This window comes from Giraffa tippelskirchi, chromosome 1 (assembly GCF_054371585.1).
Source record: "Giraffa tippelskirchi isolate mGirTip1 chromosome 1, T2T-mGirTip1v1.2.pri, whole genome shotgun sequence".
In the NCBI taxonomy this organism is placed as follows: Eukaryota; Metazoa; Chordata; class Mammalia; order Artiodactyla; family Giraffidae; genus Giraffa; species Giraffa tippelskirchi.
The window spans coordinates 36428168-36447484 of NC_137275.1; the positions used below are offsets into that span (position 1 = coordinate 36428168).

Here is a 19317-nt window from a genome sequence, read left to right on the forward strand (position 1 = left end):
TGATCTCCTTTAGGATGGACTGCTTGGATCTCCTTGCAGTCCAAGGGACTCTCAAGAGTCTTCTCCAACACCACAGTTCAAAAGCATCAATTCTTTGGTGCTCAGCTTTCTTTATAGTGCAACTCTCACATCCATACATGGCCACTGGAAAAACCTTGGCCTTGACTAGACGGACCTTTGTTGGCAAAGTAATGTCTGTGCTTTTTAATATGCTATCTAGGTTGGTCATAACTTTCCTTCCAAAGAGTAAGTGTCTTTTAATTTCATGGCTGCAATCACCATCTGCAGTGATTTTGAAGCCCAGAAAAATAAAGTCAGCCACTGTTTCCACTGTTTCTCCATCTATCTACCATGAAGTGATGGGACCAGATGCCATGATCTTAGTTTTCTGAATGTTGAGCTTTAAGCCAACTTTTTCACTCTCCTCTTCCACTTTCATCTATACTATTACATGTAATTATTGCTTTTGTGTGCTTGTTTTTCTAATTAGTAATATCACAGAGATTCAACTCATATTACCTAAAGAAATATATATGAATAATGAGAAAACAAGTGTATCTTTTAAAATATGTGACTGTACTAAGTTCAAGACATTTCTAAAATGTTTAATTTGGTAAAAGCTGTCACATAAATATCAAAGTGTTATTCACTTCTTTCTGATAGTACTTTAAAATGTAACAAAAGTGATCATAAAATATTAAATGCATTTTTATATTACATAAAGATAGATATAAAGATATAATTTATACGAAAGTGGGTACAAATATGCTAAGATAAAGAAGTTATATTTTATGTGCCTATATAATTGATCTAAATTCAATACCATTAGGAACAAAGAGTCCAAGGAACTATAATGACATTTTAGAAGAGCAGTCTAGTTGTACATAATTCAAAAGTGTAATGACTCAACTAAGTAATATTAAACTACAAAAGACTATTACTCACAATAGGTAAGTTCTATTTGCTCCATCATATTTTTTATTTTTTCTAACCCTTTAGCTACTTTTTCAACTGTTATAGACAGATGATCCCTTAAACCAAATTAAGCACTTAATTTCAATGCACTTTTGTCAGTACAGTCTTTAATGCATTACTTTATTCTGAAAACACATTGAGGGCTTACTATAGGCAAAGAACTATGTCAGGTGCTAAACGTAAGTAAATGAGAAATGGGTGACAGATCTGCTATCTGAGGTAGTTCAAGGAGAATGTCAGTAGCACATGAAAGTTACAGGCAACCTCATTAAACCTCTGAAAGTACATTTATTTAAATAATAACATTTAACCAGTTTACACATAGCATAGTCAATAACATACAAAAGCTACTTAATACAGACTATATGTTAATGACTAAAGTACATCTCCACACTATTCTTTCTCAAATGCCACAGCCTTTAAGGGAATAAGACAAAGTTCTCGGTTATACTAAATAACTTTTTTTTCCAGAAAATGTAAATTGGCTTCTTTTTGTGTATATATAAAAGAAGTACTACTAGGGAGGAAAGGAATGTGGATATTTTCTTATCTCTGCATGTTTCAGATTTTTTGAGCATAAAAAAGCAGATTTTGGTTAAAGGATAAACCTTGAGAGTTAAAAGATGATTGCATAGTGAGAGTCTTCTGGTGGGATTTACTGCCCAAGAGATTTGTTAACATTTCAAAGAAGGTAAAATCTGGAGCCTTATATTTGTATACCATAGGATTTTACATTAGGGAGATGTGAAGTTTCTCTTTCTCTCTCAGGAGGACAGAAGGGCAGCCGTATAAGAATTCCTCTGCAAACACCCAGATTAATAATTTCTGGGTTCCTCACCTGTGGTGTAAACACCCCCCTTTGGTACTTGCAGGTTGCACCATCTCTCTCTCTTCCCACTGCTCTGAAGTAGGAGATGGAATGTTGAGTACTGGTGTGGCTATTGCTCTATGAAACAAGAGTCTGCCCAATATAGTAGCTATGTATTTGCTTCCTGGACAAAATAAATAAATGCATCTAATAAAAACTTGGTCTTCTCTGGTAGCTGAGTTGGTAAAGAATCTGCCTGCAGTGTAGGAAACCTGGGCTCGATCCCTGGGTTGGGAAGATCATGGGGTCACAGAGTCAGGCATGACTGAGAGACTAACACACTTTCAATAAAAACTTCTCATTTTTTTAAATTAGAATTTAGGAGAAAAATGTTTCTTTGAAGACAAAGCTTCACTATGCTTATTTTCAGGCAGATCAAGTCACCTAAGTAGTCAATAAATGATCTTATTCAGCAAAGAAAACACATTGATCTTTATCATTTTGTCATAAAAATCTCAATACAATTAAAAGTATGAATAGTTTAGTGTATCAAGGTAAGGTAGACTAAAGAAAAGCAAAAGAAAAGTTACTTACTTGATATTATCAAGACAGCCAGATTCAGGTTTCAGAATGGCAGTGTGATGAAACATTTTATATAAAGCAATCCCAAGGAAAATTACATTAAGCTGGAATGTAAAAGGTACTGTTATGTAGCATAACTGGAGTAGAAAAAAAGTAAGTCTATTTTCTATGACAGATGAGTTGTTCTGGAAAATTAGCTCTCATAAAATAATTGGATCACAGATAATCATCTAGTATTTTAGTAAAGACAGCTTGGAAACTTGAGATACCAAAGGATTACAAAGGATTGATATGCCAAATACAAATAGAAAATCAGCAGCAGTTGGAATGATGCTGTAGAAACTATAAAACAATTCAAAGTCAAGTATATGTTTATAAAAAAGACAATAGCTAGCTATTCCAGGTTGATGTTATATCCACCCTCCAAACATGGACCTTAACTTATTGTTCAAATGCTTCATTTCAAAACTAATATTCAGACTCATAATATTTGTGAGTAGCTAGGTCAAAAGGGTTGTAAAATGCTGGTTAAATTCTTATGCTACAACAAACTAGGATTAAAGTAGTGGGAACCCCCAATGACCGTGTTATATCACTGGACCAAGAAAGAGCATATGACTGGAAATAAAACAAAACAAACCACATGTTAAAATGCCCTTGTTACCTGCTTTGTTTATACTTCAGAACTCGGGGCAACCCTGCATTCTAAAATGATAAGCATATAAATAATGATACCAACAATGGTATCTAAATTAGGATAAACAATTCATATTTGAAAGATATTATTATTTAAAAGTAAAAAAGAAAGCATGATTCCAGAATGTTTACCTTACTTGTCATTCTCAAGTGAAATCCTCTTAAATTTTAAAGTTTTTGAAATTTATATAAAAACAGAATTGGACGGAACAGGAAGGTTATTTATTTATTTATTTATTTTGCCACATTTCCAATTTGATTCCATTCATAGTTCAAATTATCCAAATGAAAAAGAAAGAAAATGTACTACTGTCAAACAAAGACATCACTGTTTAAAACCTATAAAACCAAATGGATTATGCTATACCAGGTTCCTGAGGAGCTATAGTACTGCATAAACTTGTACAAATGCATGTTTTCTGCTCGGGAGGGTTTTGCTTAAGCATTTTACAATATAAAAGTAGACTAATGAGTGTCTAATTGCTTGAGTTATTTAGGGTCAAATAAATACATGCTTACCCCCAAATTAATCTATGTAAATTAAAGATAGTCAGCACAGGGATAGTGAAAGTTTTATTTCTTGACCTGGGAAACACATAGTTAATTAGGAGTTCTTACCATAATTATCAAGGTCGCTGGTCCTATAAAACTCCAAATGAAGTAGGTGTCAAGTCGGAGCCAACATCTGCAATGAAACACAGGGAGAGAAGGCATTCAAAGACTGGCTATGGGACATACATCAAGAGCGAGCGAGTGACAGAGAAGAATGTGAGCTGCAAAGCATTCCACTGGGAGACAGGAAATATTACATTGCTTGTTCATTTAAATGCTGAATTATGTGCCCAATTTCTGACAGCACTATTGATGGAGTAAGATAATTACCCCTGGAGGAAGCAGGAATTAATGGCACTGGGCCTATTTGCTGGGGCCTTTTGTGTCTGTCACAGAAATCTTAAGGAAAAAAAAAAGAAAGAAAGAAAGAGCCATACATATAGCTATTAAGTCGAGTAGCTTTAAGCTATCCTTTTCTCTCCAATTATGGTGCTGCATAACCTGTCTATGAGCTGTCAGGTAAAGTGACATTTTCCTGTCAAGAAGATCTGAGGAAATTCAGTACAAAGAAGAAATAAATTTGGTATCAGAAGATTGAAGTTTAATTAGGTTGGGCAGCCAAACTTTGAGAGTTCTTGAGTCTTAAAAAGTGCATTGTTACTGCTAGTGCTTCTGGGGTTGCAAATGATCCTTAGCATCCCATGAAGTTGATTCATGACCCAAAAGTAAATTATTAATCACTTAATTTCAGTTACATTTAATACTCCCCCAATTCTTAAAGCCTTTGGGAAATTACATTTTCTTTCTTCAGGATGACAGGAAGACAAAATGGAAGTGACTAGTTATGAGAAAGATTAACGTAAATTTTGAACAAATTACCTCTAACGTTAAAAATCATATCTTGAATTATTTGCCATTTGGATATATTTGAAGCATAATTAAAAACAAAAACTGGAAAATAGTGGAGTGGTGTGCTAAGTGTTCTAAAAGAGCATGTATGTTGTCTGAAGTATGTAAATATTTCTGATATGTAACTACTCATTAAACCTCAACAATAATGGAAAATCAGAAAAGCTATGAAGAAATTTACATATGTCAATACAGCAAAAAATAAAAAAAAGTTTTCTATTCATGTGATAAAATGTTATAAAGTAGTGAAGAGGGAGAGTCTTTATATGTCAGTAAAATAGGTCACAGTAACAAAGTTTAGTGAAAAACTAAAGTGATATATCTATATGAACTATAATATTCATATTTTTGACAGATATATATATATGTATATACATATATGAATGCAATTTTTTAAATTAATTGGGAAAAATCACCAAACTCGGGTTAGTGATTGCCTCTCATATGAGTGTACAGAGGAAGAGAAGTGCACAAAAGAGGCTTTAGCTATATGCTTCATTTTTAAAATTACTGAAAGCTACCTGCCAAAACACTAACAGTTTTATCATCTGAGCAATAGAGCCAGTGAGGTTTCCTATTTTTTTCTTTTTACTTTTAAGCAACTTAAATTTTTTATAAAGGTTAAAAGTTAGATTTTTTAAGTAAAGAAATAACCAAATGCCCTGAAAAAATCTGATTTTAAAACAAGAAAATCTGGCTTTATTCTATAAAGTAAAATATATGCGAAATAATTTATATTGGGATATATTTGCAGTCCAATAATAAACTGACTGCAAGTTCATATTTTTACATAATTTCTCTTCATTCACAATAAACATAATAATCCTATTTGAAAAAATGTTAGAGAAGCAATCAATACTCAAACTACTAGTTATTGATTTGTTTGAGTACTTAGTAATCTTTTTGTTGTGCTGTTGTTAACAAAGTTTGGCCACGGAAAAATAAAAGTGTGGTATTGGCAATAAGCAGAACCAAAACCAGAGAACTCAACGATTGAAATACGAACACTGTCTTCATTCTGACTGTAGGCTAGTTTGTTACCCTTCTAATAATGAGTTCCTATGTGTTGCCAGGAGACCAAAGCAGAGGAAATATCCATGGGTCTCTCTAGGTTTTCAACAAGGCACACACACACAGACACAGAGTCCAAGAATGTTGCTAAAAAGCCACTGCTCTGTCCATGGGATTCTCCAGGCAAGAATACTGGAGAGGGTTGCTATTTCCTTCTCCAAGGTGTCTTCCCAACCCAGGGATTGAACCCAGGTCTCCTGCATTGCAGGCAGATACTTCACCATCTGAGTTACCAGGGAAGCCCTCTGAAATTATAGCAGCATGATATTCTAACAGCACATTTAAGAATGACTGTTATTAGTATAGCCCCTGTTCATGTGTAGGTCAAACAAGTTTTTGAGAGTTAACCTGAGAACCAAAACACATTCTCTGCAAATTGTTTTCAAAGGGAAATGTATTTCGAGAATTTCTGAGAACAGTTACTCTACAGGTTAAATACTTCTTATATGAGTAATTTTAATTACAATATTGCAGAGTATCTGGATTAAGTAGGAAATTTAAAAAACTTTGCATAATCTCACCAAATGTGTTGTTAAATAATATCATTAAATTTTAGTCTTACAAAACTTTTATACTTTTTTGAAAAAAGTCTCTACTTAGCAAATGCTTTGTTTGGAAATAGATTTGCTTTTGGCATAGTGATCTCTAAATGTAGAAGTGAAATTACTTAAGAAGTCTTTTTTGGGGGGGAGGTAAAAAAATTCTTCAATATCAATTGGTATAAGGGAAATTACTGTTTAAAGTGTTTTTTTTTTTTGAAAGAGAATTCTTCAATATCTATTCAGTACAATAGATTTGAATTCCCTGGAGAACTCAACAGTGAATGAGGCAATATGAAAAACTTAACATGTGCCAAATAAATCATCCATCCTTAAGGGCTGCCTGGGCCTGACTATCTTCTGGAAGGCAACGTGGCAAGAATTCCTTTTCTAATTCAGTTGCCATATGGCCATACCTGCTGTTTCTGGCTGCATGCTGGCTTTCTCAAAAGTTTCTGTATTTCCTCTCTTTCTCATTAACTATCTCAAAAGTTTGTGTGATTTGTGCCCCGAGCTTCCTCTGCCAGTGTTGAAAGAACTCACCATGGCTTTAAGGTCAGGGAGAATACAGACATCTCTCAGTATCAATGGGAACTGGTTTTAGGACCCCAAGCCCCCAATCCACAGATGCTCAGGTCCCTTACAGCTGGTACTCTGTATTCACAGATGCTGAACCCATGGATCTGGAGGGCCAACTGTATTATATGGCTGTTTTTCCATGCCTGGGCACATACAATCCACCTCATAGTATTCCACAAGTCTAGACAATTCAATGTCACTTAGATATAATGCAAAACCACTAATTAAGGGAAGACACATGTTAAAGGAACAACTTATTGCACTAAACACAATAAAGTCTAGTTTGCAAATGACCAAATAGACCTGCCACTGAAAAATATGATTTATCTGAAAATTTCCTTTATTCACTAAGCATCATTTAATTCACAAAATTGTTAATTTTGTGCTTAGTCACTCAATCATGTCCAACTCTTTGTGACCCCATGGACTGTAGTCAACCAGGCTCCTTCATCCATGGGGATTCTCTAGGCAAGAATACTGAAGTGCGTTGCCATGCCCTCCTCCATGGGATCTTCCCAACCCAGGGACTGAACCAGGTCTCCTGCATTGCAGGCAGTTTCTTTACCATCTGAGCCACCAGGATGCCACTTTTGTTTAATTTTTAAGATTATATCAATTCTTTTCTAATGAACTTCTGTCATTTACATATAATCTATAAATTAGGTTTGTAGCAGTACTGTAACAAGAGAAATAACCCACTGTTGAAAGAGCAAGTGTACTCTGATGATGCAACATGCTTATTTGACTCAAGTTTGGAAAACCTTGTAAGACCAGATATATCCTGTAATTCAAAAGAGAACCTGTCACAAACCATAAACTTTGACTTTTCCTCCCATGTACCTATACAAAGATGTCATCAAAATTTTTTGTAGTAATTTTAAAAAATTATAAAATCAACATATATTGCTAAATATTTGAAAAAGTCTTACTACATTAATTTGTTTATTGGTTTAATATGCTAAAGAAGTAATGCTAATTTACATGGTTAAATTATCATTCTCTTCTAGAACTGTCTTCTTCCAAAATATAAGAAACACTGTTGCAAATTAGATGATAATAAAGGTATTGATATCTGAATCAGTCTCACATAAAAATATCAATTACCAATCCATGATTCATGTCAATGTATGGCAAAAACTATTACAATATTGTAAAGTAATTAGCCCCCAACTAAAATAAATAAATTTATTAAAAAAAAATCAATTACCAATCCAGCAGGTACTACGGAAAAGTTTACTCAGAAAACAGAAAAATGAAAATAATGAAAGAAATTCATTTCTCAAAACAAGACCAGAGAAAACCATACTTCTAAAGCTAATTCTCTTCTACTAAAATACTCCTCACTGTTTTTCTTTCACTCTTTGCAACCCCATGGACTATGCAATTCTCCAGGCCAGAATACTGGAGTGGGTAGCTTTTCCCTTCTCCAGGGGATTTTCCCGACCCAGGAATCGAACAGGGTCTCCTGCATCGCAGGCAGATTCATTACCAACTGAGCTATGAGGGAAGCCCTTCTTTCACTGGAAAAATGGTACTGAAGAATATATTTACAGGGCAACAATGGAGAAACAGACATAGAGAATAGACTTATGGACACTGGGCACAGGGAGAGGGGAGGAGAGGGTGAGATGTATGGAAAGAGTGACATGGAAACTTACATTACCATATGTAAAATAGATAGCCAACGGGAATTTGGGAATTTGCTGTATGGCTCAAGAAACTCAAACCGGGGCTCTGTAACAACCTAGAGGGGTGGGGTGGGGAGGGGGATGGGGAGGTAGATGGGAAGGAGTTCCAAAAGGCAGGGGATATATGTATACCTATGGCTGATTCATGTTGAGGTTTAACAGAAAAGAGCAAAATTCTGTAAAGCAATTATCCTTCAATAAAAAATTAATAAACACACACACACACACACAAAGGCATGAATGCTTCTGTATTTAGAAAAATAGTAAAACCAATTGCCCAGTATATATAAATGTTACCAAAAACATATGACTTATAATGCTTTTAGACACCAGAAACATTACATTAGTTCAGTTCCTTATTCAAAGTTACCATGTTTAATACAGTGCCATTTAATTAAGAGGCTGTGGTGCACTGTATTTTTTTGCCTGTTTATTCACTTTTATCAAAGTAGACATCTAACTATGAACCATTGTTTTGAAATAATGTAAATTAACAATGGTATTTGCTTCATTTTCTGCACACTCTAAATCACAGACAAAACTGTCCTTGACAAGTATTAAATGTAACCAGTAAACGATCTTCGCTACTGGTAGATCATGAAATTTACCTGGTCTCATCATATCAGGTTGTTTATGAAAGTTTGTAAACTACATATTTGTCTTTTCTCTGTAACATATGCAGATCTCTCTATATTTGTACTACATATTTCTGGCAAGATTGAGAGAGAAAAGAGGAATAAGGAGAATTGAGGGAAGAAAGGAGAGAAGAGGAAAAAGGACAGATACATACTTCAAGCATAAATCTAGTTCTAAGCTTACTGAATAACACACCTGTTAAGGATTTTTTTAATGTAATTTATATCACAGTGCACTGTTCCATCTAAACCTGAAATACTTTGCAAGTACATAAATTGGAAAATAGATTGGCAGAGTGATGTAGGAATAGAATGTGATCCACTGGTACTCCAGACTAGCATTTGTAGTTCAGCTCCACTTTTGCATCTTAGAACATAAAACTAGATCTCATACATCAAATATAGGTTATGTTGTCTTCATGTACACAGTACGCACTTATTTTTTAAAAATAAGTGTTTCAATATTTCTTCAGCAAAATACATCCTATAACTTTATGATGGACTACAAAGGTAAGAAAAGTGCTATTATAATTGATTAATAGTAAATGTTAGAATAATCCCTATAGTCCCATGTTGTTTAATCTTAACAGGAGGCAGTAGCATAAGAACTGCAATCACTACTTTTATAAATGGATGTTTTTAATAAAATTTATTTTGCAATTAAAACTATGTTGCTAGTCATAATTTGTATTCCAGTTGAATAATAGTACCAGTAATAATAATACTTCTATTTTAATAAATGTTTATATATGCCAGATGTTTTACATACACTCATTTGTTGCTGTTGTTGTCTAGCCACTAAGTCATGTTTGACTCTTTTGAGACCCCATGGATTGCAGCCTACTGGGTTCTTCTGTCCATGGGATTTCCCAGGGAAGAATACTGGAGTGGGTTTCCATTTCCTTCTCCAGGGGAAGCTCTTGACCCAGGGATCAAACTTGCATCTCCTGAATTGGCAGGCAAATTCTTTACCTCAGGCAAGTTCCCTGAGTCACCAGGAAAGCCCACATGTACACATAGTTAAATATTTATACATATATATGCCCACACATACATGTACATATGTATTTACTTATACACACACAATTTCAAATATTGCAGTAGTTTCGCAAGGTACTTATATAATAACCCTCATATTACAAATTAGAAAGTGAAACTGACTTGCTCACAGCCACATCGCTCTTAATTAGTTGAGCCTGAATTTGATTTTAGTCTACCTGACTCCAAAGTCCCTTAACCTAGTGTTTCTCAAAAAGAATAAATACACAAGATATAAAATAATAAAACCTAAGTTTTGTTGACAACTATAAATTCTAAATGATTAGATGAGAAATGTATATGTTGCACATAAATCACAGATTGCCCAGGTAAAAATATTCGATTTTTGCAATTATAAAGTGATCTCTTGATAAGATATTATACTTCTTTGGTTCCAGTAAGAAGTTAAGTCCTACGTTTGACATCAGTCAAATTTTCTAAATAACAAGACAGTACTCTTGATGTTCTATGATACAGCTAAATCTTTAAACAAAAAAAAATATGCTGAACCCTAAATTCTTATATACTGCATACAGTGATAATCTCATGCTCAACGCAGGTTCCTGGGTGATGAAATGATGATACAATAAGCCCTCAATCTCTCTAATTCATACATAAAACATGATCTTGGCTTTCACAACATAACATATAACATACAGAGCACTCCTCACACACATATTGAATGATTAGCTTGATATATGTCAATGATAAATACTTCTTCATTATTTATATTATTTCTCCCTGGCCAACTTAAAGTCAAACATGCCTGTTGACAACATATTCAATAAGGTAAATGCTTCATGTTAATGCAATATTACAAGCAGGAATATTGCACATATAATAATATGATTAGAGAAATATTTCAGATGAATATATAATGTTCTATGAGTAGGATGAAGTGCTTAGACATTGTACATGTATTGAATAAACCTACGCATATAACTTTCAGATACTATCAAGCATAATGTTCCTTGGCTGACTTGTTTCTTGAATGATAATATAATCCAGTATTTTAAAAATCAATAATCAGTTTTCTACTCAAATGATTACACAGGTTAGAGAATGAAGCTGAAATAAAGAAACTAGAGGGGGATTTTAACTTGCAGAGGAGAGACTATGCTTTTTAGAGCTGTTGTTAAGCTCGCTAGGAAGACAAATCTAAGACTTAATAGATGTTTTATAATAATTTTCAGATCATAAAATTGATTTCAATTATCTTTAAGAGCTCAGTTATGCTTCAAGAACTCAAGGATGTTCTGGTCCATTATAAATGTTCATGACCTAATCAACGTCTTTCAGAAACCCCTTACCAATTTTTGAACTCACACTTTAATTCCTGGGCTACTCTCTGAGGTTTACTACTTTCAGCACTCTCCTTCCTTCTCCTATTGGAACCTGCTTCCTTCCAGCCCTTTTTCAATCTACCCATCATTTTAACCACTGCTTTTACTGCCCTAAACTTAGATTTCAAGGAAAGTTCTATAAAATATAAATGCATTTTTTCCTTTGAATAAAAATTAACTGTTCAAACAGTTTACATTTTGGGAGGTAATACTGAGGTAAATAAAGTTTACAGGAATTGATTAGTTTCAGGTCATAAAATCAAACTATTTATCACAGAATTTCCACATCAGTTCTGTTTGAATTGTTAAGTCAATGCCAGACTTTTTATCTTTTGACAGAATCATACCCAATGGCTTCACTGAATATCTATATAAAGAATAGTATGCATGCATGCATGCATGCTAAGTCGCTTTAGTCATGTCTGACACTGTGTGATCCTATGGACAGTAGCCCACCAGGCTTCTCTGTCCATGGATTCTCCAGGCGAGAATGCTGGAGTGGGTTGCCATGCCCTCCTCCAGGAGACCTTCCCGAACGAGGTATCAACCAACAACTCCTGCATCTCCTGCATTGCAGGTGGATTCTTTACTGCTGAGCCACCGGGGAAGCCCCAAATAATAGTATAAGAGAGACTAAAGGAAGATATAAAAGAAGAGAGAAAATGGAAAAAGATCCCATAGTCAGTACACTAGCTGAGTTTTTTTTTAACAATTGTATTGAAATTTTAATTTGATTTTTTAAGTATCTTATAATTGTGACTAAAGGTAATTCTAAGTAAATTGTCTCAAGAATAATGTCAACACAGATTAAAAGATTTCATTAAACAATATCATGAAATAATGAGATTCTCTTATAAACTTTGCAAATTGATGGCAAACTAAGCAACTTCTCAAAATCAAATTACGTATGCTTTGTGTGTCAGTATGTGTTTTGTACATAATAATCAATTCAACAACCCTAATAACATTTCATAGAAAAGCACATCATAATACATCAGCCAAATGGAATATGATAGTTACCTCTATCTGTATCAAAATAACATTTAACCTACAAAAACAATTTTGTCTCTAGTTTTGTCTCCTACCATTGATATGATTCTGTACTTTTTAGAAATGTAAGCTATTATTATTAAAGGTTTCAGAAATAAAACCTCATTGCTACTATAATAAAATACATTAAGAACACTAAGATGAGAAAAAAAGAAAGGGAAGCCTGTTATTTGGAATACTGTAATATATATTCAATGGTTTTATTCTAGATGTAATCAAGCAGTTGAGGCTAACAAGTAAAAATGCATGATAATAAAATTTCAAAAATAAGTAAAATAGACATCTAAGACAAAAATTTTACTGTATCAAGTTTAATAACAATTTACAAAAAAACGTGTGACAATATGTCTTTGAATTCTGGCTAATTGCTGTTTATTATGACTGTGGACTTACATATTTTTATTAAAAACATCAATGTAGCACATATGGAGGTAACAGTGGCAAAAAAAAAAAACCAAATAAACACTTAAATATGATGAGCAGGAAGAAGGAAATGCCATTAGAAATAAAAGAAATAAGTAATAGTAACAGAAATCAGACAACAAAGACAAATTTAATAATAAGCAATAAGATACATAATTCTATATACAGAAATTCTTCTAGTTGTATAACAATTCTTTGCTTATATATATTTATAAACGATGTCTTGATTAAACTCCCTACAAAAACACGGTCTGTTCATTTCAGCTTATCAAGTACATACAAATGACTGAATAACATTTCTTTTTCAACACGTGCTTCCTCAATGAGCAAAACAGAGCTCTATAGACACAGGGCTGGATGAAGTCACAAAGGGAAAAGTCAAACATTTTTTCCATATATTTTGAAGGTCTCTCTCTGGACAATTTATTGAAAATATAAAAATGAGACACTAACTGCTCTGTGCCCACCTGTGATAGAGTTTTAGTGCAATTTTCCCTATCCTTTGCTATACTTCGTTCATTTATCTTTCATTTTATCTGTATCTGTTTTGCTTCTCTTTGTTTTGGGAAAAATCACAATGGTGAAACTGAATTATCATTAAGGCTTGTTTTAAATCAGCGCCTGGGAAATAAATTAGCCTCTATTCTTACAAAGTAATAATGTCAGTAAATGACAGCTTCCAGTTATGGTGCAGGAAATTAAGACAATGATAGCCAAGGCTTTAACAAAGTCACAACAGAATATATAGTATTGATTCTAAGAAAAGATAGATTCCTGCTATCCAGAAAATGACATCTCTTTCAAAATAAATAACTAAAACATAAAGCAAACAAATTGTCAGTTTAGTAATAGGAAACTTTGCAAATATCTAAAAAGAAAAAAAAAAACACAGAACAAAAATAAAAGTAAGTTGAACTGCAAGAGAGCAAAATTGAACCTACATAAGGACAATATTTGAAGTGTGCTGCTGCTGCTGCTAAGGCGCTTCAGTCGTGTCCGACTCTGTGTGACCCCATAGATGGCAGCCCACCAGGCTCCCCCGTCCCTGGGATTCTCCAGGCAAGAACACTGGAGTGGGTTGCCATTTCCTTCCACAATGCATGAAAGTGAAAAGTGAAAGTGAAGTCGCTCGGTCTGTCCGACTCTTAGCGACCCCATGGACTGCAGCCTACCAGGCTCCTCTGTCCATGGGATTTTCCAGGCAAGAGTACTGGCTGCTACTGCTGCTGCTAAGTCGCTTCAGTCGTGTCCGACTCTGTGCGACCCCACAGATGGCAGCCCACCAGGCTCCGCCGTCCCTGGGATTCTCCAGGCAAGAATACTGGAGTGGGTTGCCATTTCCTTCTCCAGTGCATGAAAGGGAAAAGTGAAAGTGAAGTCGCTCAGTTGTGTCTGACTCTTAGCGACCCCATGGACTGAAGCCTGCCAGGCTCCTCCGTCCATGGGACTTTCCAGGCAAAAGAGTACTGGAGTGGGGTGCCATTGCCCTCTCCGATATGAAGTGTATAAGGTCACAAATAACTATGTCAGTCAATTTAATATATTAGAGGGGAAACACATTAAAACAAAATCCTATGATTTAAGGACAGTGTCTGCTAATGGGTTTCTTTTAGAAAGGATAAAAATATTCTAAAATTAGATAGTGGTGATGGATGCCTAACACTGAATATACTAAAAACAATGGTAGCATATTCTTTAAAAGAGTGAACTTTATGGCATATAAATTATATCAATAAAAGATTATAAATTAGATTCTATCATCTATCTAATCTCCCTCTCCTAAAATTTCTTTACAGTAAAATATAGACAATGTTTTTATCTAATCCTAATCTGGTCCATGATTGCCACCGAGATACACAAAATGACCTTAGATTTGACTACAATTCATAAGGTTTAGATTAAAAAATAATTACTACTAGCAATATTAGGCAAATGGTTTTATGCAGCCTGTCACTGTTCTCAATAAAAAATTCAACAGAAGTTATGTGATCTTCTTTTAAACACACTGTTGGTTCTTTTACACCAAAGCATATTCTATTTTAACTATGCTCCTTGTAACTGTGGAGTCCTCTTGTCATTCCCTCCTAAATCTTCTCTTCTGGGAAATGAGCTGCTTTATTGCTAGCATATTCAGGCTGCTGACTGCTGGTGGAAAGTCATGAAATTTGGCTTATTAACTTCTGTATAAATTGATGTTATCTAACCTCATCTGAGTCTTCACTATTGCTTGGAAATCTTTTTATTAATATCTAATTGGCTCCTTAACACATTTTCCATAGTGCTCATTTCAAAGCTTTTCAAATCTCCTGTCTTTTCAACATGACCTCACCTATTCATTCAACAAAGATCAGCATCTCCTGCTTGATGGAAAAATTCCTCCACTTCCAAATTTATCTTGTCTGTGATTTTCTTCACACCTCAGAAGACACAGGTCATCTGATTATTTCAAAAACATCCTAATTTTAGTGGAAATAAACCTGACTTCTTTCATTACATGTCTGCCACCGTCTACCTCTATCATCATGGGCAAGGCAATTTACCTGGCTCCTGATTTTTTCATCTGTAAAATTAATGCCTTGGACTAGGTGAATTCTAAGGCCACTTTCAGAACTGAATCAAGGTTTTTCTCATCTTATGTCTAATCTATGCTTGTCTATCCCCCTAGGACCTTTCCTTTTCATTTAGCCTATATATGTTGAATACAAATGAGGCATAAGATACTTTTTCTCTACTAATCTCCTCTTTCCAACTTGATTCTTCACACCCCAGACATTCTTGCAGCTTCACTTTTAAAAATTCTTCTTCATCACTGCTATCATAAATTAATATTTGTACTATTTCTCAATCGAATGTTTTCAAGCTGTGGAAAACACATGAAGACTCTACTTTATTGCCACTGACTTATCTCTTCACATCTTCCAATTTGGCTTCTGTTTCTAGCACTTTATCAAAATAGGACGAATGATTTTTCCTCCATGCTTACCCTACTTGCATTATCTTGGACATAAAGCACCATCTTGAAACTTTTTTCTCACTTTCTCCATAGTTCAAAGGCTTTAATCTTTCACCTCTTTTCCTTCTCTATTTTTATTTTCCTTCCTCAATCTATGTCTTAAATGTGAGTATTCATCAGAGATCTATCTTGTTCTTCTTTCTAAACTTTCTTCTATAGAAACTAATTAATTCTCAGGATTCCAGTTATTACAATGATGTGAATTACAGGAATATTTTTCACTGAACTTCTTTCTGTAAGTATGCATAACATCTCTATGGATATGTCTCGCCAATTTGAAGGTATGTTGAAAATAAAGGTCATCACTAGACCCCAGTAGCTACCCAGGAAAAAAAGGGATACCACAAGTTGCCCCTGATTCTATAAGTCTACCTTTCTGTTAATGGTATAAGTTACTTTCTAGTGACTAGAATTGATATGTCAAGAAGGAAACAAGGTTTTAATGTCAGAGACTACACTCTCCTCTGAATACACATCTTTAACATAGCTAATTCTTGATTTGACAAAAGTCTCAATGCTCTGAAAGATATTAAAAGTATCATCCCTTTACAATTACTCATATTTGTGATGTAGATGTGGAATCTCAGGAATATTATCTCTTTTTACATCATAACAAAAGTACAACCCATGAATTTAATTTTCCTCATGTGCTTCTATATTTCTGTCATTTATTGCTGTAAGGTGATATAAAGATCTTAGCTTCTGAAAAAATTCAAAGTTTCAATTTCAACTAGATTTAAAAAGAGGGAAAAAAGGAAAGAAAACATAAACTTACACTTTGTCAGTTCCATAACTCCTATAGTCTACAGCAGCTGACACAGCCACAATGAGGGCAGGCATCCCATAGCCAACCAGGTAGAAGTATTTCCTTCGTGAATGTTCACTCTCAAAAACCTCCACCAGCATGATATAGAGCTGCACTCCCTCCAGGAACATCCAGGTGAAGGCAGCCAAGAAGAAGAAATGTAATAGGGCAGCAAAAACTGCACAGGCAATCTAGGGAAAGGAACACATGAGTCAGTCAGATAACTATCAAATGAAATTCCAATTGCCATAAAGTTAAAGTAAATATTTATCAAGACTACAGTAATAAACTAGGTCTGAGTCGGCCACGACTGAAGTGACTTAGCAGCAGCAGCAGCAAAAGAACTGAGACAAGATTCTTAAAATTCATATATTAAAACCTAATCAAATATAACCTATATTTAAAAATCATCAGTTCAGTTCAGTTCAGTTCAGTCACTCAGTCGTGTCCGACTCTTTGCGACCCCATGAACTGCAACACGCCAGGCCTCCTTGTCCATCACCAACTTCCAGAGTTTACTCAAACTCATGTCCTTTGAGTCGGTGATGCCATCCAGCCATCTCATCCTCTGTCATCCCCTTCTCCCCTTGTCTTCAATCTTTCCCAGCATCAGGGTCTTTTCAAATGAGTCAATTTTTCGCATCAGATGGCCAAAGTATTTGAGTTTCAGCTTCAGCATTGGTCTTTCCAATGAACATTCAGGACTGATTTCCTTTAGGATGGATTGGTTGGATCTCCCTGAAGTCCAAGGGACTCTCCAGAGTCCTCTCCAACACCACAGTTCAAAAGCATCAATTCTTCGGTGCTCAGCCTTCTTTATAGTCCAACTCTCACATCCATACATGACTACTGGAGGAACCATAGCTTTGACTAGACAGACTTTTGTTGGCAAAGTAATGTCTCTGCTTTTTAATATGCTGTCTAGGTTGGTCATAACTTTCTTCCAAGGAGCAAGCATCTTTTAATTTCATGGCTGCAGTCACCATCTGCTGTGATTTTGGAGCCCCCCAAAATAAAGTCTGTCGCAGTTTCCAATGTTTCTCATCTATTTGCCATATTTAATATTTTATTAATAATATACATGGATGAAAGCAGAGTATTACAATAAGAAAAAAGTATAACATGTAAGAAAAGGTCTAAGAAGATCCTATTGATAATTATACTGGAGATTATTCTAAAGGTTTTAAAATAGATCTCACAAGTTTTTTTCTTGGTCCTGTATAAATAATACTATATTTATTAACATACTAAATTCTTCAATGTAAATGAAGGAGAAACACTAAAACCAAGGAGAAAAATAGCTCCAAATAAAAATATAATAATTAAAATAGTTTATGAGATTATTGCTTCTTATTATTAATTGTTTATTTCTTCCTTGCCTTGTTTCAGAAAAGACTTAAGCTGAAATTGCAAAGTACTGCAAAGATGTAAAAGTAGATCTGGTAAAAATAAACTGTTCCATAAGTGCTTTCATTTTCTTATTTTTTTGTCTTATTTTACTAAATGCTGGTCTACACAAGGTTGGTCAAAAAAGGCAGCTGGCCCTTACTCTGCCATATTTTCTAAGGTACTACAAGTTTCAGCTGACCATATATTAATTTTCTTATGTCAGTTCTTGAAATTCTCACTCTTCTGGAGGAGAAGTCTTCATTTTTTATGAGTCCTAAGTAAAATGTGTGGTTCCTATTAGAAAAAAGGCAACAGATTTATACAAATGATCTGATTAGTATGGATTCAATGATAAGTATGGTCCTTGAGAAAAGAGGCAAAGGGCAGGTCTATACTCTTGGGTTAGAGAGATGGCGATAAAGGGGTGATAAGGAAGTCAGGTACCTAAGGAGCTAGAGAGAGAAAAGGGAAGTGAAAGTCACTCAGTTGTGTCTAACACTTTGCAACCCCATGGACTTTAGAAGCCCACCAGGCTCCTCTGTCCATGGGATTTTCAAGGCAAGAATACTGGAGTGGGTTGCCATTTTCTTCTCCAGGTGGTCTTCGTAACCCAGGAATTGAGCCCAGGTCCCCAGCACTGCCAGCAGATTCCTAATGTCTAAGCCACCAGCGAGGCCCACTAAGAGAGAAAGCAAAGCCTAACTGCCATATAAGATGCAGGAAGAGGACACATATCCAGCAACAAGAGTAAAGACAGTTGGGCTGAGCTGCACCTATCCAAGTTTCATATCAATCATTGTCCTCGTGCTACTGTCAGAAATTAGTTCTGTGCAGTCTGCAAAATTTGGAGAATTTATCATACTATATGTATCATCAGGAAGCAAAAATAAGAAGAAGGTTTCTAAATGAAAGGAAAAATCAAAGAGCAGTTGAATTGTAGGTTAAAAAGGGAATGAAATGATTTCTTCTTGGGAAATATCACAGTTTCTTGATTTTTAGAGCTGCGGCTTTAACTATTAACTTTTGTTATCAGAAAGTACTTTTTGAAGAAAAAACGTGCACGTTGATTGCTTATTCATCTATATGCATTTCTGGGAAAAATTGTCACATTTGTATACAATAACCAATTAAAAGTATAATCACTGTTATTGTACACTTTAATTAATCATGAATGTGTAATCACAAACATGAATCCAACTGCTTTTTCTTTTCTTTTTTTTTT

The 19317-nt window shown here is 34.7% G+C and overlaps 1 protein-coding gene across 15 annotated transcripts in view; it reads right to left on the bottom strand.

The window, feature by feature from the left end:
• The window catches only part of ADGRL3 (adhesion G protein-coupled receptor L3), an 885081-nt gene that overhangs the window by 80306 nt on the left and 785458 nt on the right, over positions 1-19317 (bottom strand). For all 15 annotated transcript variants that reach the window (XM_081506859.1, XM_081506741.1, XM_081506647.1 and 12 more), the window contains 3 exons: positions 16677-16897; positions 3680-3746; positions 2378-2469 (listed from right to left, as the gene is read on the bottom strand). In XM_081506859.1, the coding sequence (XP_081362985.1) occupies positions 2378-2469; positions 3680-3746; positions 16677-16897 (380 nt within the window). The remainder of the gene's footprint in view (positions 1-2377; positions 2470-3679; positions 3747-16676; positions 16898-19317) is intronic.